The 23,559-nt window shown below is 38.5% G+C and overlaps 1 protein-coding gene across 5 annotated transcripts in view; it reads right to left on the reverse strand.

Moving 5' to 3' along the window:
• gse1b (Gse1 coiled-coil protein b) overlaps positions 1 to 23,559 on the reverse strand; it is a 391,870-nt gene that overhangs the window by 2,398 nt on the left and 365,913 nt on the right. For all 5 annotated transcript variants that reach the window (XM_077248171.1, XM_077248170.1, XM_077248174.1 and 2 more), the window contains 11 exons: positions 13,291 to 13,488; positions 11,630 to 11,809; positions 10,765 to 11,093; positions 8,328 to 8,661; positions 7,276 to 7,880; positions 6,549 to 6,661; positions 6,153 to 6,414; positions 5,775 to 5,888; positions 3,686 to 4,069; positions 1,260 to 1,556; positions 997 to 1,100 (listed from right to left, as the gene is read on the reverse strand). In XM_077248171.1, the coding sequence (XP_077104286.1) occupies positions 997 to 1,100; positions 1,260 to 1,556; positions 3,686 to 4,069; positions 5,775 to 5,888; positions 6,153 to 6,414; positions 6,549 to 6,661; positions 7,276 to 7,880; positions 8,328 to 8,661; positions 10,765 to 11,093; positions 11,630 to 11,809; positions 13,291 to 13,488 (2,920 nt within the window). The remainder of the gene's footprint in view (positions 1 to 996; positions 1,101 to 1,259; positions 1,557 to 3,685; positions 4,070 to 5,774; positions 5,889 to 6,152; positions 6,415 to 6,548; positions 6,662 to 7,275; positions 7,881 to 8,327; positions 8,662 to 10,764; positions 11,094 to 11,629; positions 11,810 to 13,290; positions 13,489 to 23,559) is intronic.

The raw sequence follows: 23,559 nt of genomic DNA on the forward strand, positions 1-23,559 counted from the left end.
TAGCGTTTTTTTACAATACAGATTGTTTCAAGGTAGATTTACAGTGATAACAGGAAAATAATGCAAGTTTGTTTCTGCTGTACAGCAGATCTAGAAGAAAATATCATCATAGTCCAGCTATTCAGTTATGGTTCATTTTTGTTTTAAAAAGTTTATATAGTTTAAAGTAATTTTAATTGCGACAGCTGTTATTGATTTAGTTTTGTTAGTTGATTCTCAACTCCAGCCCATGAGATCCACTTTAGGTTTAGCTCCAACCTTGATCAAACTCACCTCCTAGTAACATTGTAGTAATCCTGAAGACATCAGATTAGCTTGTTCAGGTGTGTTTGATTAGGGTTGGAGCTAAACTCTGCAGGAAAGTGGACCTCGAGTGCCGGAGTTGAAAACCCCTAATGTATAGATGATGTTTAAATAACGTAAAACAGGGTTCCACAAATCCGACCCAGGAGGGCCACCACCCTGCAAAGTTGAACTTCAACCCTAATCAAAGACACTTGTGTAAGCTAATCAAGGTCTTCAGAGTTACTAGAAAATTAATGGTATGTGAGTTTGATGACAGAAATGAGTGTGACCACACTGAATTTGTAGTGGACACGCAATCTGTCCTAAATGTGTCCAGGACTGGGGTGAAGCACCACCTATGTTTTGGGATGTGTTATGAGAGACTGCACTGAAACAAGCAGTGATTCAAACTTTGCTGTGTTGTACCACAACACACAGATTGCTTTTCATTCACTTCCTCTCTCAACCGCTCGTAAGATGCGTAACATGGGTATGTTTATTCAATAATATTTGTGCACCGCACTCTACGCTCCTGCTAAATTGATGTAGAGTGTGATGAAATAAGGGGGAGTGTCTCTGCAAAATCCATCCACAAGTGGTCACAGGAGACAGATTTGGAATGCATGTTAATACCAAATGGAAATGGCAAGTAAATGGAAATTAATATCAGGTACAAATTAAGTCAAAGAGGTTAGCATTTGTGTTTCTTACCCCCATTGAGTGTGAGAGCTGTTCAGCAGTTACACTGAGATTATAGTGATGCACCTCCAAGCGTCTGCACTGACTGTGAAGAACCTGTCGCTCAATGCTTTGCTCTAGAGACAGAGTGAAAGATACAGGGAGAGGTAAGCCTGGCATCACATACACCAGCACACCACAGCTTAGGAATTTGCTGAGCTGCTCCTCTGCTACAAGAACTGTGATATCCATCATGCAACAGTACCGAGTGGTGCCCAAGAGAGCACATATCTTACCTTCTGTGTACTCTTGATAAGCTTCAAAGATGGCTTCAATGCCCTGCCACCTGGACATGGAGAGCTCGTCGTCCTCGGTGTCATCTTCCTCATCCTCTTCGTCGGACTCCTCTGCAGAGATCTCCTGGTGGGAGGGCTGTGGGGGGCAGTGCTGTCCGTTGGGCTGAGATGAGGGTGGGTGTAGGTGGGGGTGTGGTTGGGGCTTGGACCGGCCTGGTGTGCTCTGGAGCTCAGGAATGTTATAATGCACAGATGAATCCACTGCATGGTTCTGTTCTGACATGACCAAGGTACCACCTGATAGAGGAAGAGGAGTTTTGATTCTATTAGCTGCTCAGAAGATAGACCTGTTCACACTAGGGATGCACCGATACCACTTTTTTTCAGAATCGATCCGATACCAAAAATTCTGAGTATCGACCGATACCAAAACAGTTTTTTTTTTAATTAAGTAGAATTTATATAATTCTCTCAGTGTGTTGAACTGATAATCACTCTTTTGTGTGTTAAACACAATCTACTTAATACAGACAACTTCATTATAAAGAAAAACAAATCCAAAAAATATATGATCATAATCTATGACAAAAATGCTTTTATAAACTAGATTAGTGGATAATTCAGCAGTAAAATTTAGTCTAGAAAAACCATACGTAAGTCCACAATAATTGTATAAAATCTGAACATGTAGTGAAAAAAACTAATAAGAGACAATAAGTGTAACACTAAATCTGGTAAAACGTTACACATTGCTCTTTGTATTGTAAAATACATTCATGAAAAACAAGTTAACAAAAATCAAAAAGATAAATTATTTTATATATAGCTATAGGCTACTATACAATTGAGACATGTTTTAAATGTATAGCACACCTGTTTAATGAGGCAGCAACATATGATGGATAGGCCATTAATAATCTTTCATTGCGTCACTGTATTATGATATGAAAGGCTGCAATACAGTGCGGCACAAAGCGCTTATGCGCATCCCGAGCACAGAATGTGCGCTTGAAGCAACACAAAGTCACAGCGCGTCGAGTCCGCATTGAAAAGTTCAAAGCACAAATGAAAGACATATTGATGCATAGTGTATTATACAGTATCTATCTATGCAATAGTTTACTGAGCCTTTTCATTTAACAGTTTTAAATTTTAGTTACTGTGCGTGTGAAGAACAATTATAGGCCTAGTGGACTCTACTCTAGTGTTGTGATCTAACAGACACCCGGTAGAAACATGATTAAGTTACAGCAATAAAGTCCAACAAGATAAAGTTGTTTTATGCAAAACCATAGAGCTTTATCTACAGATCAAGTATAATAATAGTAACATTAAATCATCTTGGAGAGGGTTTTATCATGTTGACTGTCATAATCGAAAGTGATACGCTGTTTGAATACTGAATGGAGAATGATTGACAGCCGTAGCCGAGGGAAAAGTTTACGTGATCTTGAATTTAATGACTTAAATGTTAAATTCTATCTCACATTATACTATAATGGCTTCAGAACACTTGTAATATAGTGCACGAAAACTTTATGATGCTTTATAATGTTTTTGGTGCTTTTGTGGGGCTTAACAATAACACAGAATAGTATACGCACTATATCGGATTTGGATCGGCCTCGTCTGATCGATACCTGATCCGGCAAAAATGGCTGTATCGGAGCCGATACCGGTGCTGAGTATCGGATCGGTGCATCCCTAGTTCACACTGAGCACCACAAGATGTTGAAATGAACCCTAAAGCTCTGCTCATTTATGCAAAATGTTCTCTTGTATTCGATCCACATTACTAACACAGTGGCACCCTGTTCCTGAAGACACAACAACAGTGAACATTTTTTAACTCTTCTTGCTCAAACACACCTGATTCAGCTCAGTAAAGACTTGAAGACCTGAAATAGATGGGTTCTATAAGGGAGACATCCAAAATGTTGGTGTGTACCTTAAAAAAAAAGGTTTTGAGAAACGCTGCTCCACCAGCTGAGCTGCAGGAATGCTGTGCCTTGCTGTCTACTGCCTACATAAAACTTATAAAAAAATAGAATTACTAAGTATCATAGAAGGCAGCTTAATTATGCTCCCTACCTTGCAACAGCCTTTGCGTCACCAATGATGCCCTAAAATATTGCCTACATAAGGAGTTGAAACAAAGCAATTCTTATCTGAAGGCTCCCTTTGCACAGAAAACACACATTTTGATATATATATATGCAGCTTCAGATTTTGTTCCTATCATGTGACCGCACATCTGTTACATTTTAGTAATGCTGTATTTTAATTCATATACTTTCCCTGAAGTTAATATCATTAGTTGCGTTTCTTTTGGTATGAACCGACACCAGGACACTGTTGTTGCAAAGTTAGTGTTGAATAAGTAATAAAATACCATAATCTGAAAGAGAATTTGAACTGCTAACTACCTTTACTCTTCTGAAGGGCTTTTTGGGTGGACTGCAGTACTGATTCATGGAACTGCTGGGCAAACTCCTCGGCAATGAAGCTCTCCCAGGGTTTGGTCTTTCCGTTGACACTAACGGAACTCTCTTTAGTGAATGGGGGCTGTCGAACGCTGTTCAGCAGACTAGAGCTCTTGCCCGGGATACTGTCGTTGGCTCGACCTTTGTCAGGTAATGCAGCAGGCAAGGGAGAGTCTTTCGGTCTCAAGGAATCCGAGAGGGATTGGTGCTGATCCGAGATGGACAAGGGGTCTGCTGGGGGCTGGGGCACTGACACGGATGGGGAAGGACTGGGGGGGCGTCCATTCAGCAGCTCTTCGGATTGGACTGGAGACTGAGATGACGGGTCTGCAAAAAAACAAAAACAAAATTACAATCTAATGTTTGCATGCTGGTTGATTAATTCATGAACATAGAAAAACATCAAATAGGCTCTTGACCAGAGTGGACTGAAGCAGAAGCACTGGGCAAACTGGGCAATTGCCCAGGGTGCCAGACACTAGAGGGACGACCACCATGACAAACACAAGCTTCTCAAACTTGTGAAGAACTATCTGCGATAGACAATGGCTACGTTTAAAACAAATAAAGAACAAGTGTAGGAGAATAGTTATTATGCGCAAACAAAGGGAAACAATGTATATTTGTGCAGTGTGCGCATGTCAAAAAAAATTAATTCTGATTTGAAGCTTGTGCCATATCAACGCACACACCAACCCGATCACTTTATTTAGTGTTCATGTAAACACTGCATTCGGATTCATCAATCAAATTAATTTAGTTCGATTGAAACAAAAGGTGTGCATGTAAACATAGGCAGGGTCACAAGATCGTTTGAATGGATTGGCCGAAATTTCAATTGAGCACCAAATATGTCGGATTGGATTACTTCAAGATAATTGAAGAGTTTGCAGAAGCCAAAGCAAGAAAGGTCCTCTTTTAAATGCTGATTCAACTATATTAATTCATTACACCTGTCTTAAGTCAACAGTAGGGGTCAATATGTGATAAATTGCCATTTTTTCTTCTTAAAAATTTGAAAGTAAGGGGCAGCATTTTCGCTGGATTGTCTCCCCCCGGCCCTGGGAATATCATATCGTATACTTAGTATATTAGTATTAGTACATTTTCATCTTCAGCTTCAGCATTTACTGCATTTGTGGCCTCCTCACAATTACTACAGACAACAATTCTAATTCATTCCACAATGTGTAAACAATACAGAACATGTTAAAGAAAATACATTTACAATAGAAGCCTACTCACAAGAATGATTGTTTTTCATCCACCTTAAAAGGATTTGAACAACTTTACAGCTAAAATATTAACTATCTGATTTCAAAAACAGGACATGCGGTGTGTTTACCCTCTAATCATCTCTGTACAGTGTGAAAGGAAGCTGTCGTCAACTTTATTTTTAAAGCGCTTTATAAAATACAGATTGTTTCAAAGCAGCTATACAGTGATCAATGATCAATTCAATTCATCTGTAAAGCAGCTCTAAAAAAGTGTCTTGTTCAGTGGTGATTCAGTTCCATTGTATTCCATTCAGTTCTCCTCTGGCCAAATTAAGCAACATGATGTAGTTTAATCCCAGGCTGCATTACAAGTCAGTAGTAAGATTTTGGATTGGTCTCACTAGTATCACTGTCCCCCTCTAACAAATTGTACCACCCAAAATGCCACCATTATCACAGTATTAAAAGTGAAGCATGTTTTTCATATTTTTATTGGATTTGAAAAATATTTTGAAATCTAGTCAGGCAATTAACATGTTATCACGATGTGTTTTTGTTCCATCCCTGACAGTCTATCACAGATGCTGTGTACAGAGCTAGAGCTGAAAGTATGCATGTTACCATCTACACAGTAAAACATTCAGTATGTCTCATGGTAATGAGCTCAGAAAACAGACAGTAAAGAACATCTGCCGCTGTGAACTGCTTTCACACACTGATGACACACTGATGTGTGCTGACGCAAGAGTCACTGCATGGATAAACGTGTGCACTAGCACAAACACACGTGTGAACAGGGAGAAGTGCAAACTGACCCAAGTACGGGGCTGCAGGGCTCCTGGACAGCGGGTGAGGGTTGTGTCTGATGTTGTCTAGAGTCACACTCTTCTTTTTTATGGCCTGCAACAATTCCTCAACCCTCTCATTATCTGAAACATAGGAAGGAAAAGACAAAGAGACAGACAGACAGACATTAGAGGTATAGCTTGTGATAGCATCTTGGTGTTTGTTTGCTGCCAGAAGTTCTGAGGCAAAAGTAAAGCTGCTTCACACATGGTCCACATCAAGACTCAGGCCACCTTGCTTCAAATTGTATTATATGATACTGAAGTAAACTCTAGTGTGAAATTGTCCAGAGAAATATAAAACAAACATACAGCATCAGTAATGAACATGATAAACCGTATGAGTACCTCTTCTCTGCTGCTGTGTGATGTGGTTGAGGCTGAAGATGGTGAGGAAGCGTTTCTTGTCCTCCAGTTCAGGGCTTTTGTTCATGTCCTCTGGGGTAAAGCGGGTTATTAGGGGGGCAGGAGATGGCCGCTTGCTCTGAACAGCTGGCGGGGAGGGACTTCTCTCTCTCAGCATGCGCCTCCTCTTCCTCCTTTTCACCTCTATCATCTCCTCCCGACGGGCCAGAGTCGTCAGGTCAAACATCTGCAGAAACTCCACCTTCTGTAGGAAGAGAGAGGTACATTGATCAATAAATATTGCTTTTACTTGGACGTGTGAGACGTGATGGGATCCCAAAAGAACCAAAAATTGCAAGCAGTACTCTGGTAGTCATGCATGATGTTGTGGTGATTTACCTCAGTGGAATCGTCTAGTTTGAGTGGCGGCTGTTCAGCGACTCTCCTGAGATGAGCTCGCACCTCTTCCTCATCACTCTCATCATAAGAGTCGTCCAGCTCGTAGAAGTAACCTACACAGGATATCATTGAACACTCAGTAACACTAAGAAATGACCTTCAAATGATTCAAGCTAGTCCCACTGGATAAAAACAGTAATAAAGGCCAAAGAAAACTTCAGTTTTAACATTTATGCTTAGTGCCAAACACATAGCCTTTCAAAGTATACCTCATTTAATAACATATACCACGTGTGTCACTTCATCCTTGTCCAGTGTCTGCTGTATTGAAGGCACCATTACGTCATGCGCATTTCACATATTCAATATTTGATGTATACTTTGGGCTTAATCTGCAGATATATGGCCATTTTAAGATTGTTTTAATTGGCTCATCATCATGCAATTAATAGAAGTGTTTGCTATCCAAAAATATTGTAGCTTTAAGCTACTGAAAATTTACCATGCCTAGTCAGTAGTCTGTTATCTACTTCTATATTACATTTATATCATCTCATTTGCTTACACTAAAATGTATTACTCATCAGCATAATACCAGCAGTTGGCTGTCCTGCTCTATAGAAGCTCTATAGAAATAATATTTGTCAACCACGACCAATAATTTGTGGTAATTATCATTTTTCTGGGCTGTGTGAACAGCATTTTCAGTTTCTCTGTTTCCACTTACCTTTCTCTCTAGCTTCTCTGCGTCTTCTCTCCTCCAGGTCTAGTTTGCTGACCGCTCGTCTGTGCTGCTGCAGGAACTCATCATACACTAACATGGCATCCGGTGCGAGGCGTGTATGCCCCTGGAGGCTCTTAAAAGACCCACTGGACTTCAGGCTCAGCTCTCCGTACGGCCCTGAAAGACTCAGCGGTGCCCTCTGCTGGTTCAGGAAGCTCTGGGTGGATTTTTCCAACTCTGCCAAGAAAGTGTTCGGCTCAGAGAACCCACTGGGCCGGATGGGGGGATATTTATCCAGACTGTCCTTTTTCCGAGATCCCTCTTCCAGCTTTTCAGAGTTGTAATGCCGCTCGTGTTTGGAGTGGGGTAAGGGAAGCCGACTGATATCGTAGTGACCCAGACTCGGGGGGTCGTGCAAGGTGCGTCTAGAGTCGGAGGTCGTCTCGATGAGCGACGCAGGGTTCCAGAGCGTGGTTGGTGGTGGGGGGGCCTGGTCTTTGTGCTGGTGTTTTGGGGAGATAAGAGGGGGCGGAGCACCCAGGAGAGGATGGGTGTCTCTGTCTCGGTCACGATCCCTGCTGTTGGGGTCGTGATGGTTTGGTACAGGTCTAAAAGAGGAAATAATCTGTAATTATCACTGTCACACACGCGCACGCATGCGCACACACACACACACACACACACACACACACACACACACACACACACACACACACACACACACACACACACACACACACACACACACACACACACACACACACACACACACACACACACACACACACTTTCCTATCTCTGTTAGCTATGACCTCTGCAATGCTACGAAACTTAAGCCACATTACTGTCCCAAGGTTTTGCAACCCAAATTTAACTAACACAGCAGCACTTGTATCAGTCTTTCGTACACTGTATAAGATGTGAAAATCTGAGCTGCTCATTGAAGGCAACTGGATTTGTGCAAATTTTGAACCATTACTCTGACACCCCAACCAAACAAACTAGACTCTTGTATATTGTAGACTCCTCAGCCTCCATTGTGAAAACGTCCCTACCTGGGTCCCTCTATATGCAGGTCTGGAATTTCCCCCTGTCTGCCCAGGTCCAGGTGCTGGTCTAGGACCTGCTGACGGAATTCTGACACCTGGTACTGCCTGTCCTCTTTCTCTTGTCGTAGCTTCCGTTGCCGGGCCAACCAGCGCTCTTCCTCATTATTGCGCAGCATCATGGTGGCCGCTGTCAGACTGGCAGATCCCGTCCCCCCAGGGCCCAGATACATGCCATGGGCAGAGACGAGGCTGGGCACAGGGTGGTGGGTGGAGTTTAGAGAGTGGTGGAGTCCAGGCTGGATGGGTTTAGGGGTTGTATGGGTGGGCTCTTTGGTTTTATCTGGGGGAAATAATAGGCAAAATGTTTTGCTGCATAGAATGATGGCTCACAAAAGTGAATCAAAGATTATATAATGCACATTATACATTTTCTAAATGAATCTTATTAATCTTATTGTTAACGATTCATCAATGCATACATTTCATGCCGCACTTCTCCAAACATTTAGTCAGTTTAAATGCGGCCCTTTCTTTCAATCGACTGAAAATACTAGCATTCAGATCGGCTTAATTATAATGCATAATAATTATAATAAATAATTATAATTAATTATAATACATTTCACTCTGGTGTTTGTCACAATATGGAACAAAAAGATCTGTTACTGGTACTTCCATTACATCGCAACTTATAAAATACACTTAAATGGTGCGGGACCAGTGGAGTGAATCTTACAAAAACATGTCCAGGTCACGTTTACTCCTACAGTCATGGTCAGAATTAATGGCACCCCTGGTAAATATGATCAAAACTGGCTGTAAAAAATAAATCTGCATTGTTTATCCTTTTGATCTTTCATGCAAAAAATGTGCAGAATTTTAACCTTTCATTGAAGTAAAAGAATTGAAAGTGGGGGGGTTACGTTATTAAATAAATGTTTTTCTCCAAAACACGTTGGCTACAATTATTGGCACCCCTATCATTTTTTTACGAGTAAAATATGTCTGAAGTATATTCCCATTAATATTTACATTTTTTAGCACACCAAGGTGACTAGGAACATGACATTGTCCAGCCATGACTTCTTGTTTCACAGGAGTTTAAATATGAGGAAACACAAATGCCAAATCCCCTTAATCATTCATCACAATGAATAAAACCAAAGAATATAGTTCTGATGTGCATTAAAAGATTGTTGACCATCACAAAATAGAACGTGGCTGTAAGAAAATAGCTAAAGAATTGAAAATCCCCATTTTGACCATCAGGGCAATAATTAAGAAGTTCCAATCAACTAAAGATGTTATGAATCTGCCAGGAAGAGGACGTGTGTCTATATTGCCTTAATGCACAGTGAGGAGGAGAGTTTGAGTGGCCAACAACTCTTCAAGGATCACAGATGGAGAATTGCAGAGATTAGTTGAGTCTTGGGGGTCAGAAAGCCAAAAAAAAACCTACAAAAAAACCTACATCACCTCATGTTGTTTGGGAGGGTTTCAAGAAAAATCTTCCTCGATCATCCAAAAAAAACCCCCAAAAAAACAAATTCAGTTGTCAGACACGACTGGAACTTCAAACGGCACAGGCTTCTGTGGTCAGATGAAACTAAAAAAAAGAGCTTTTTGGCAGCGAACACGCGAGATGGGTTTGGTACACACAAGGATAAAGAGTACCCCATGTGTACAATTTAATATACCGCTGGAGCTTTAATGTTGTGGGCATATTTTTCTGCTGGAGGTCCTGGACTTCTTGTTCAGATACATGGCATCGTGGATTCTATCAAATATCAACAGATAAAAAATCAAAACCTGATGCCTTCTGCTAGAGATCTTATAATGGGCCGTGGTTGGATCTTCCATCAAGACAACAATCTAAAACAAACATCAAAATTAACACAAAAATGTGTTACGGAGCACAAAATGAATCTTCTGCTATGACCGTCTCAGTCCCTGACCTGATGAGTGGAGTGAACTGAAGAGAAGAAGCACCAACATGGATCTGGGAATCTGAAGGATCTGGAGAGATTCTGTATGAAGGAATGATCTCTGATCTCTGGTCAGGTGTTCTCCAAACTCATCAGGCATTATAGGAGAATACTCAGAGCTGTTATCTTGTCTAAAGGAGATTGCAAAAAGTATTTAATAAAAGGGTGCCAATATTTGTGGCCAACGTGTTTTGGAGAAAAACATTTATTTCATAATGTGATTTCCCCCCCACTTTCAAATCATTTACTTCAATGAAAGGTTAGAATTTTGCAAATGTTTTGAATGGAAGATAAAAAGGATAAACGATGCAGATTTATTTTTTACAGCCAGTTTTGATCATATTTACCAGGGGTGCCACTAATTCTGACCATGACTGTAAATATTTAAGACCATCAAGCATTCACCTTAGCATTCATATTATTTTTGTGGTTCAGAACATGTGAATCGATATTCATACCAGGTCTGTTCGTAGTGATTCTGTCTGCAGGTTTGGCCCTGTCGTCTGGAGGGCCTCTCAGCCCATGAAGCTCAGCCAGATAGTGGCTCTCCACAACCTTCTCTCGTGCCGCCCTCTCCTTCTGTCGCTCCATCTCTCTCTCACGCTCTCTCTCTTTTTCCCTCTCTCGCTCTCGTTCTCGCTCTCTGTCTCTCTCACGCTCCAGCTCCTTCTCTCTCTCCCGCTCTCGCTCGCGCTCTTTTTCTCGCTCGGCCTCGCGTTCTCGCTCTTTCCCTCGCTCTCGCTCTCTCTCTCTCTCTCTCTGTCGCAGCTCGTCCTCCATCTGAAGTCTGTGGAGACACACCACACACATACAGATGAGCTCAAACTACAGAAACATATGGGAAATATGGGTTTTTGTTTGTGAATGTCCTGAAGTGTTGGTGAAGCTTCTTCTGAAGTGTGTCCAGAAAGAGCTTGTCCAAGCTATTAATGAATTTAAACTAGTTGAACCACAGTCCCCTTTTTAAGTTACACTACAAGCTATAAATAGAGTAGCTAACCTCCATTAATGATACTTAATGGGGCAATATCTTTAACTATTAGTTGCAGTCAGACGCTACTTAAATTATAATATTCAGTATCATTATTAACGTATATATATTATTTTATTTTGTATACAAAATAATATCTGCAAGAAGAATATAATGCTGTAAAATGCTGCAGAGTCGTATACAGAGGGACTCGTTTACATGAACGTATGGCCATTGCCATCACAAAAAAATTACTGTGGTACAATATTATTTGGTATAGTGATGTATCTGTAATAATACATTTATATATTCCATTATTAATGTTGACATATAATCAAGGTGTTGTTGCATACCTCTCTGACAAGCGCTCAGACTGTAGGCTAGACAGTGAGGGGTGGCTTAGGTCTCCAGGGTAACGCACCCCTGGCAGGTGCATGTGTACTGCAGATGGGTGTAGAGGAGGTAGCGCTCCCCCTGTAGGCAGTTGATAGAATGGCGACCTCAGCGCTGACAGACAGAATGGATCATCCATTCTAAGAAAGACAAAGATATACTTTACACAAACTTTTTAAAAAAAAAGCAGATGATTAGTCAGCTATAAATAAGCCATTCATAGATTGACTAAACATGTTCTTTCAAAACCATTCTGTTTTTGTCTGTGCGGCAACTATATTAGCGTTATCACCAACTGATGATGATTTGTTTTTACAAGAGCATGCTGAAGTTATCTCATCTGCGATTTAAATGCTCAAGCTCTTTAAAGGTGTAAGAATATGTATGTAAGAATTTTTATGTTATAATACATTCTTTTAACCCAGTTTATTGTTCATTGACTACTATTAGTATAGGTTTATCTTTCCCAAAAGAGTAAGCATTGAGCCTTTCATGCAACTTCAAAACATTGAGAGCTGTCCCCTCAGTTTGGGGCTAGGCTACTCTAGCAGGCAGAGCCCAAGTGTGTTTACCCGGTGTGGGACCATGACTGATTCATTACATGAGAAAAGACATTCAGCTTCGGTTACAAAAGTGCAAGCCAAAATTAGCTGCATTTAGACCTTCAAAGATTAAACAGGGCATGAACATGTTTAATCAAACAGGGCATTGTGACGCAACATGATACAATGGACACTTCAATAGCATTAAGCATCATCATGCACCCGTTCAGAAAGACAAATGTACCAGTTAATGTTTACTTTGATTTGTCCAGTGTAAACAGTCTCAACTAGTTGTGGTGTGTCATGTCTTTAAAAGTGCAGATATGTTGAAATGGTTTATTATAAGTGAGACGCTTGCATTTGCTCTAGACAGAGTGTTAGTCTACTCAATTGAAAACATGCAAAAAAACACTGCAGTCTCCTCTGTATGAATAAAATATAAATTGATTCTTATTAAATACACAAAAGAAATTCAGTCAAGAACAGTGAGTAATTTTCTCTTTATCTTTTGTTGTTTCATTAACATTAATGATAGATAGCAGCAGGTATATATATATATATACCTGCGGTTACTTTAAGACCGAATATACTGGCACACATCCGGGTTTTGCCAAACTGTTTGCGTTAATTTAAGACATAACCAACTGTGTTTATGTGAATACTCCACACGATAGGCATTTTGACATAATTGTTGGTGTATTTGACAATTTAAGCGCAATAAGCCACAAACAGAATTTGGGATGGCATGCTGTCTGAGAGGCGTCTTTCTGTGCTTGTGCTTCGGGGGTGTCAGCATAAGCACTGCATTTAGTTTGTTTTTCACAGCTTATTGCACTTAACTCAAGTTTTGCATCTGCTATGCGGATATATTTACATACTGCAATATAAGCGATATAGCAAAATCTCTAACGATAGAAACTTTATATTGTCGCCACGATATATATCATCATATCCCCCAGCCCTATCTGAAAGAGAGTAAATGATGACTGAATCATCACTTCTTTTGTTTCGTTTCATTCTCAAGTCTCAGCTAATGTCTCTAGGGGTTTAAATGTGTTAGTTGTTGCATGTTTGTGTACCTGTAGTGTGAGAAGGAGGGGTGGTGCAGATATCCAGGATGGTAGTAGGCAGCAGCAGCTGCAGCAGTGGCAGGATCAAGCCCCAGTGGTAACGAGGGCATGCGTAACTCCTCGGCTGTGGTGTAAGGACGAAACCCCCTCAGATATTCCTCAGGAACACTGGTTGGGGGCACAGCATGTGGCATCTGACGGGGCAAACTGTCAGTGAAACAAAAGAAGATAATTTAACGCAATAGAGCCAATGAAAATTGAAAAAGGAGAAGGATGTGCTTTCACGAGCTGTGCCTGAAGTAGGATGGGAAAAGTGATGTCAAAAGTTATACTAATGATATTAATGATACTTCGGTACCAAGATGATACTTTAAAAATGCATCGATACCAGCCTTTCTGCCTATAAGTGGGTACCGGATTGACCTGGTACTATTGGTACTGACCAATAGTACCGGGTCAATCCGGTACCCACTTATAGGCAGCTGCTTTCAAAGGTTACTATTCTGCCAAGTACACACCCCAAAGTTTCGGGAGTGCCAACTCTACTTAAATGCGGGTCTGTTCTCTTACCTGTAATGTGTTTCTTTGTTTTTCAGTTTATAACTTGTCATTTGATTTTTTTAATGCAATGCTTACTTAATTAAACAATATTTAAAGGCTAATGTTTTTTGTGGTTCAGCACATGTGAATCAAAATCTAATGTTTTAATGTATTATTAACTTATAATTATTAACCCCCTGGTGTCGGCAAACGCGCCGGCGTGTTTTGCTCGATTTTTTTCACATAGCAGCAAAATAGACTTAAATACTTCGTCATTTCTGGTCATACAGACTTAAGAAATATGAAAAAATAAACTGTTAAATGTCTACTTTTTTATGTGTCCACTTACAATCGAAATAAAACATTGTGCTTTTGTAAATAAAAAAAAAGGGACTTTTTTTCTGGAGCACGTCTCTAAACTCAAAACTCAGCGAATACTATTCACCCAGGCATGAGCAATATATCTTTATAATCATTTAAGTGTGTACTTTTAAATGATCTAATTCAAAACTAAAACAAATATTTTCTGTTTATGTAATCTATATAAAAAGAGAGAGGTGTCAGCCGTTCTCATTATCGTTCTCGCAGCTCATTATTCTGCTAATGTGACATGCCCACGGAGAACGTGCACTACTCAAACACAAATGATCTGAGGCAACACATGCAAACGTGTCAACGCCCACATCAACTCGATAAAACACACCAAGTTTAATCAGATTAATGAACTATGTCGTTTTGCGAGGCTGTGAGGTATAATCTTGAGACATTTACCTCAGAAGTTCTGTTTCACTTCGGGGAGCAATGGATCCAGCTGAGGATTAATAGTAAGTTTTTTATTCTTATATGCTTTGTTCTAATCGCGATATGGAATAGTGTCTGTAAACCGCAAAAAGACCGTTTAAAAAAAGACTGTAAAAAGACGCGTTTTTGTGTGTGAATGAATTAAAGGGGTGGTTTACTGCTTTTTTTCTTTGCATGATTGTGTTTATGGGGTGCAATATAACATGTCTAAGTGTGTTTTTTTTTTTTTAAAAGCCTTATTTTTCATAAATTTCACCTTTATTGTAAGCCGCTTTCTCCTCTGTCATTTGAACGACCGGTTGACTTCCTGATTCTGTGAAACCACTCCCTCAGAAACAGGCAATGGGCTCAGATTGGTTAGTTGGGCCGGTGTGTTGTAATTGGCTAAACTGCGTAGTGCACGTAGTTACGAAACTTCACGCCCATTACCTTTTCAGGCGAAAGCTGCATGTGCTCCGGTCTAATGTAAATAGTGTCAATAGCCTACTGCCGTATCAGTTTGAGCCAGAATCAGACCCAGAAAGAGACAATGAAGAGAGTCAAGCAGAACCTCCCCACGGCTCTTACAAAACGTTTCTGAATGGTACATTTTATTATTATTATTCTATTCTATTCTTTTCTATTCTACTATTATTATATAAGAATTTCGATACGCTGTTACTTGAAAATGCTACTGTTGCTTATAGCTTTTGAGATACGGTTTTCTCCTGATTAAACATTTAATATAACTGAATAAATGACAGAGTAATACCGTTTTTTAAAGTTATTGTTTTATCGATATAATGAACAACCGTTTATCTATTCACAAAAGTTAGTTTACTCAGTGTATCGTTTTCTTTAGGTACACGTTTGTCTTACACACAAAATAGCATCGAACTAACAGGCTACTATAAACAAACAGCGTTGGCATTGGTTTACGTTCTTGATCAAATCGAAAAATTACTTCATAAAGTATACATGGAAAATACAATTTGCAAAATTAGTACATAATTACAAATTCAGGTCCAAAAGGTTTGTACGCGTTTGTCATACACGAAATAGCATAACTAAGTGGCTACTAAAGCCAGCGCTGGCATTTGTTTACGTCCTTGATAAAAACTAAAACATTACGTCTGAAATTATACATGCAAATACATTTAAAATGATTAAGTCTTACTTACTGGTTGTGGCTCAACAACTGCTGCCTCTGGTTTTAAAGTTGGAACTGCTTCATGTTTTAGTAAAAGTTGAATCCGGCATTGAATTCGTGGAGATTCTGGAAGCTAGTCTTCCGTAAAATGCGCAGCACAGAGAGCTAAATTACGATTTTAATTTTCTGGAACATAATCAAACATAAATTGTAGCCATTGTTGACGAACTACAGCGTCAATGGGAAGCCCGAACACAGAAGACCTGACAGCTGGGTGAAAATAACACACTTTCGACGGCATGGCTACTGCTCTCCACTATAACTCTTCCTCTTCGACAAAGCAGCAGAAATATGGCAATGCCCCCTTTTTTGGATATTCCGGAGGGAGGGTTATGGGTTAGTTACGTATAAAACCCGGGAGTATCTCGTTGTAGTCCCATTCGAGTCGTTTTTGTAGGCATTAAACTTCCTGATTTTTAAAAGACGATATCTCTGGTTAGATTGAACTTTCAGTGCAACTTTGCAGATATGCACCAACAGCAACATTACACACTATTTAAAATGAAAAAGTGAAATCGCAATCAACCACCCCTTTAACGGCACAGATGGGCGCTGTTGTTTACTACAGCTTGCAAAAAGACTATTTAAATAAGAATCGCGTGTCTGTGTGTGAATGAATGAACAGCACAGATGCGCACTTTTGTTTACTATGTTTCAGACGAAATATGAAAGACATTTCATGACTAGTTTTGGATAGATTATAAAGTTTTTATTGTAAAATAGACATCAAATAAGCTTTTGTTAGCCAGTTTCTTCTAAATATATAGTTTTGTCAAAAATAAACTCTTCAACTAAGATGTTATTATAGTGTTTGAATCCTTAACTTTGAAATATATACACTTGAAATATTGTACAATTTTTAATTGTTGTTGATTTACATGTGAACACTTTTTAACCCTAAAACAGGCAACGAGACACGAGACATCGTTTTTATTGTCTTTTTTGGGGCATAAGAAGGGCATGATTTTTTCATCAAATCCTTTTATCACTTATGACAGCCTGGTCTGTCTTGAGTATGCTGGTCACATAATTTGCTTCAAATTTTTTGTGATCAATTAGTCAGCCTGACCTAAATCCAACATGGCTGCCAGTGGTGCTGAACATTCAGATTTTAAGATATATATTAAACTTACTTTTCTTCGGAATAAAAAAAAAGAATACAGCTAACATTAATTGTGAACATTGTCTTATGGTGCTGAAGGAGAAAATTAAGTAATATGTTGTTCATGTTGTTATTTAGCACGTTTTGAAATGTATGTGACTCCTGAATCACGTTGCCTGTTTAGGGTATAAAAAAGGGATTAAACTAGCAAAATGCACTATTCAAACTTAAATGATTGTAATTCAAGAATGCTTTGAAATATAGAACTAAGTTTGGTATTATTTTAAAGAAAACAGTCAGCAGATTATTGTTGAAGTGAAAGCACTTCAAAAAAATGAAAGTATGAAAAAGTTATGGAAGTTTAACCCTCTGGGGTCCAGTGTGTTTTTCGGGTCCTTGAATTGTTTTGACATGCCCTGACATTTTTGCTTTTTTCAGTTGCTTATAAACATATTAATAGCAAAGGTGTAATTACACTCTATTTAGCACAAACAGGGCTACCATAATATGTGAGCAAAATGTATGTACATGTTTGCATTTTTGAGAGAATATTTATGCATGGTTATTGAATCTTATTCGCTGAGTTTTGTTTAAGTTTAGAGATGTGCTCCAGAAAAAAGGTTAACGCAGATGGAGAGACAGAAAGCACACCCTGTTTATTTTCTTTATTTTACAAAAGCACAACGTTTTATTTCGATTGTAAGTGGACACAATAGACATTCAACAGTTTATTTTTTTATATTTCTTAAGTCTGAATGACCATAAATGACAGAGTATTTTAAGTCTATTTTCCTGCTATGTGAAAAAAATCGAGCAAAACGCGCCGGCGCGTTTCTCTACCCCAGAGGGTTAAACTTACAGTAAATCAAATATACTGTACTTAACGCAGTACAAAATATTTCTTACTATAAAACTACAATAAAATCAAAACCATATATCTAACCAAGTTGTGTTCCAAATTTGAAGTTGATATCACAAAAATTGAAGTTCCCATGAGATTCTGTTTAGGCATAATACTAAAAATAGCCACCGGGTGACTTAAATTCCATTGAATTTAATTGTATGCATTCTGCCATGACAAATTAATACATTTCTTTCCAAATTGTTTTTTATTAGTGACACATTTGGGGAGAGTATATATTCCAAAACTTTCTGAAAATACAGTATGAGAATTAACTGCATAGTTACTAGAAATGTTTACCTTGGATATTATACAATTTGCATGCATACAAAATAAGTCCTCACATTCTTTCTTGTGGTACCCAGTGACACACCTGTGTGAAAGGCTCATTATGCGGCCTATTATGCATGTCATTGTCATCTCAGTGGTGAATCAGAGCATTATTCATGATCCACCCCGCCCCTACGCATATTGCCTTTCCAAACAAAAAGTGTCATACAAAATTTTAATCAATGTATTGTTTTATGTGAATGATTAGGCAGGATGATTTTCAGATCATTTTGAAGCAAAAACTCTAGGTGACAACATCCATTATTCTAAAGTCTTGTGGACAGATATTTAGTATGTGTTTTGTGGCCTTATTTTAGAAACTTTATTTTTTTTTTGTTTTTTCAATAACCATGCATAAACAATATTCTCTCAAAAATACAAACATGTACATACATGTTGCTCACATATTATGGTAGCCCTGTTTGTGCTAAATAGAGTGTAATGACAACTTTGCCATTAATATGTTTATAAGCAACTGAAAAAAAGCAAAAATGTCAGGGCACGTCAAAACATCTCAAGGACCCCAAAAACACCTTAGACCCCAGAGGGTTAATAGCATTCATTTCATATTTTTATTTTCAAATAAAACCCCAAATCAGAAAAAGTTGGGACAGTTGGAAAACACAAATAAAAAAAGAAAGTAGTGATTTCTAAATGTATTTTGACTTGTATTTCATTGCAGACAATGTGAACACAAAATATTTAATGTTTTGTCTGGTCAACTTAATTTCTTTTGTAAATATACATCCTTTCCTGTCATTCAGACCTTCAACACATTCCAAAAAAGGTTGGGACAGGAGCAATTTAGGGCTAGTAATCAGGTAAATTGGTTAAATAATGATGTGATTTGAAAAAGTTGATGTCAACAGGTGATTGTAATTATGATTTGGTGCAAAAGCAGCATCCAAGAAAGGTCTAGTCCTTTAGGATCAAAGATGGGCCGAGGATCGCCAGTTTGCCAACAAATACGTGAGAAAATTATTGAAATGTTTAAAAACAATGTTCCTCAAAGAAAGATAGGAAGACATTTGCTTATTTCACCTTCAACTGTGCATAACAATTAAAAGATTCAAGGAATGTGGAGGAATTTCAGTGTGCAAAGGACAAGGGCGCAAGCCTAAGCTGAACAACCGTGATCTCCGATCCCTCAGACGCCACTGCATCAAAAATCATCATTCATCTATAAGCAATATCACCAGTGTTGTGCAAGTTACTTCCAAACTGTAATACATTATATATTACATGTTACTGTTATTTAAAGTATTTAATAGTAATTCATTACTTTACAATATTACTGTCTCAGAATTGTAATGCGCTACATTACTCCTGTATTACTTTTGAGTTACTTTCATCCAAAATAACTATACAGAAGTAGAACTTAACATTCTAAAATGACTAGGGCTGTAACGATATGCGATATGAAACCGAAATCGTGACACTCAGATCCACGAACCTGCAGAATGGCGACACACCCCTTCCAACTCCCAGCGTTATCCATACCGTCCAGATCCAATGCTACCACATCTTTAAATTACTATTAGTATTATTTGAAGTTAACTTAACATTATAAAATATGTAGACCTACACCACAAAACTAGTTGAGGATAAATTATTTAAAATTTGGGAATTCCAGCATTATTGACATGAAATTTGCAGACTTGCAGTCAAAACTTATATAATTATATAAATTCTCAGAAAATGCATTAATACCAAAATATTGAAACGTTTGTTTATCCATAGGCTCCTCCCAGAAAGGAGTCCAGACATTAGAAAAATATCAGTCTACACATGCGTTTTATATTTAATATTAGGGAAATCGACAGTCATGTGTGACAAAAAAAATCTTTAACTTTTAGGAGGCAACGATTTTTTTTGGTTGTAATTCTGTGAATTACACTGCGCAAATCTAATGAAGAAGGGTTGGCTCTCCACAGAACATAAAATATTCATTTTATTTTATTTTTCGTGTTCGCATTTATGAGGAAAAAACAATGTTACAGACGTGACAGTTCTCCGTTGCGGACACGACCGCTCTGAAGCGGCACAAAAAGACTGCTTTAAAACTTTCACAGACACCTTACACAGAAGACACGAAGCCTTTTTTTAAATTGAATTTCGTTTTGTATTAATTGTACGGACCTGAAAAATATATCTATATTGAAATGTCTACTTGTAAACAGAACAATTCAAAACGAAAGAAAACAGGCTGCTCTCTGCTTATGAAATGAAATGTGCATTTCGCTCTGGTGCATTCACTAGCCTACTGCGAAGATCGCGAGTCAGCATCGTCAACTTCATCTTGACTTTATTAATAAACAATCAACATGTCTCCTTGCTATATTTGACATATTCATTGCTTTTGCTGGTTCTTTGTGACAGCTTTTAGGTGCTTTATCGGCAGCGCCGCCGCCCTTTGGCTAGGCTACATGAACGCGTCACCACTGCATCAAAAACATGATTGCGTGATGAAAACATGAAAAATACCACATAAACATAGCCTAACTGTTTAGAAAGAAAACACAGAACGAATAGCCTAATGCGCATACGTCCATCTCGCGAATGTAGTCTTCTTCATGCCATCTTCACCATTAGCCGCTTTTCCTCTGGCCAGCGCGAGCACAGAGGCCGAAATCATACCTCACGGCACTCCTGTAAAAAATAAATCGCTATAAAAATATATCAGACGCTGCCATTTAGTCTTTAATTACAGACTTGGACACCATACGCGGCTATTGACTGACCACGAACAGGTAATTTACCCTACTTGCATCTTTCATTCGTTAATGTCTGGCGGTCTTGCTGTTTTTTTTTTTTTTGTTTGTTTGTTTTACAAATAAAACTAAAAGTCTGTTGTAACGCAAGCCTTACCGAACATGTACCGAGTAAAATATTACTGAAAATTGATTAGTAATGCCTTACACCACTGCGTTACAGCAAAACGTAATATGTTACTGTAATGGATTACTTTTGTAACGCGTTACTCCCAACACTGGATATCACCACATGGGCTCAGAACTACCTTGGCAAACCTTTGTCAAGTACCACAATACGTAGTTACATCCACAAATGCCCATTAAAACTGTACTGTGCCAAAAGGAAGCCCTATGTTAACAGTTTCCAGAAGCAACGTCGACTTCTCTGGGCTCGGAGGCATCTGGGATGGACCATCACACAGTGGAAACGTGTACTGTGGTCAGATGAATCAGTATTTCAGGTATTTTTTGGGAGAAATGGACGCCGTGTGCTCCGAACCAGAGAAGAAAAGGGTCATCCAGACAAGCAACAAGTCCAAAAGCCAGGGTCTGTCATGGTATGGGTTTGCGTCAGTGCCCTTGGCAAAGGTAACTTGCATTTCTGTGATGGCACCATTAATGCTGAAAAGTACATAGAGATTTTGGAGCACAATATGCTGCCTTCAAGAAGACATCTTTTCCAGGGACGTCCATGCATATTTCAACAAGATAATGCAAAACCACATTCTGCACACATTACCAAGTCCTGGCTGCGGAGGAAGAGGATACGGGTACTTGACTGGCCTGCCTGCAGTCCCGACCTGTCTCCAATAGAGAATGTGTGGCTCATTTTGAAGCGCAAAATGCGACAACGAAGACCCCGTACTGTTGCCCACCTTGAGACTTGTTTGCAGCAAGAATGGGACAAAATTATACCTGAAACACTTCATCACTCGGTGTCTTCTGTCCCTAAACGTCTTTTAAGTGTTGTGAAAAGGAATGGCAACATTACAAAGTGGTAGATGCTTTACTGTTCCAACTTTTTTTAAATGTGTTGCAAGAACCAACATTTTGGGGGGAAAAACCCCAATAAAAATCATGAGGAACACATTAAATTATGTGCTGTAGTATTGTCTGCAATGAAATCCAAGTATAAGTACATTGATAATACAAGTATATGAAATACAAGTATAAGTACATTTAGAAATCACTACTTTCTTTTTTTATTTGTGTTTTCCATACTGTCCCAACTTTTTCTGATTTGGGGTTGCAGTTAAATGCTATGGTATCAAAATTGGTACAGAGAACTGGGAAATTTTTTGGGTATTGAAACTGAAATTAAAATTTGGGTACTGGGACATCACTAGATGGGAGGCTTTAAGGCCTCTCCACACATCTTGTGAATTTTAGCTTTAAAATGACTGTAACAAAGTGGAAAGGTATCACTTTACAATAAGGTTCCATTTGTTAACATTAGTTAACTACATTAGTTTACATGAACTAACAATGAAAAATACTTCCAAAGCATATATTAATCTTAGTTAGAATTAATTACAACATTTACTAAATACATTATTAAAATGGAAAGTTGTACTTGTTCATATTATTTAATGGACCTGAGCTAATATGAACTAACAATCAACGGCTGTATTTTTATTAATAATTAACCAGTGTTCAGTTCACCATTAATTCCCTAGACTGTGGCGGCCAGCATTTAATCTGTCCTGCCACAGTTTCATAATGAACTGAAAATATTTTAACATTTATCATAACATAAAAGATCTCTCACATTGTGTTTTGCACTATTGATTTTGCAAAGTATCTGTAACTTAAACCAAAATCCAAATTGTGATCAGTGTTGCCAAGTCCGCTTATTATAAGCGACTTTGGGCTTGTTTTTCTGTGAAGTCGCTTACAAATATTGGTAGTCGCGGGTCGCGTTTTTTTTGGGCTTGTTTCTAAAGTGTAGTTGCTTATTTGGGCTTGTTCTCTGCTCGTTGTCAAGCAGATATTTTCTATATGTTATTTGAACGTAGGAGTTTGTCTTGGCTGTTCCCTCTGTCTCTCCCCTTTCCCTAAACACAGAGTTTTTTCCCACCCACATCCTGCTTCTAATTGGCTCTGACCCAGATGGCAATGAGTACTAGCCAATCAGAGGCAGAGCAGGGCAATCGTTTATTTTTCTGGTTAGGCAAACGTCAGTGAGTGACGTTTAAATGAAAATACGTGCGAGTCGTGACCGTCGAGACTGATGGTGGCTGGACTGTAGGAGAATTTTGTATATTAATTACATTTTAGATATTCTAGATATAGATATTATAGTTTAATATCGTTTAACCATTTAACTGTCACTCCCCCTTTTTTCGCATAGACATGAAAATCACTATTCAAACTTAAATGGTTGTAATTCAAGAATGCTTTGGAATATAGACCTATGGTTGGTCTTGTTTTAAAGAAGACATTTGTCAGATTATTGTTGAAGTGAAGTATTATAAAAGTGAAACGTTATACAAGTTTGAGTTTATGAAAATGAACAATGTAAAAATATAATTATTTATATTTTATATAAAATATATATATTACAAAATATATTTTACTCTAAAACTGCAAGAAAATGTAAGCCAAAAATCTGAAGAAGTTGTGTTCCAAATTTAAGGTTGATATCTCAAAAAATTAGCTTTCA

The sequence above is a fragment of the Siphateles boraxobius genome, unplaced genomic scaffold (genome assembly GCF_051911475.1).
Source record: "Siphateles boraxobius isolate OS27281-9 unplaced genomic scaffold, OSU_SipBor_1 30, whole genome shotgun sequence".
Lineage (NCBI taxonomy): Eukaryota > Metazoa > Chordata > Actinopteri > Cypriniformes > Leuciscidae > Siphateles > Siphateles boraxobius.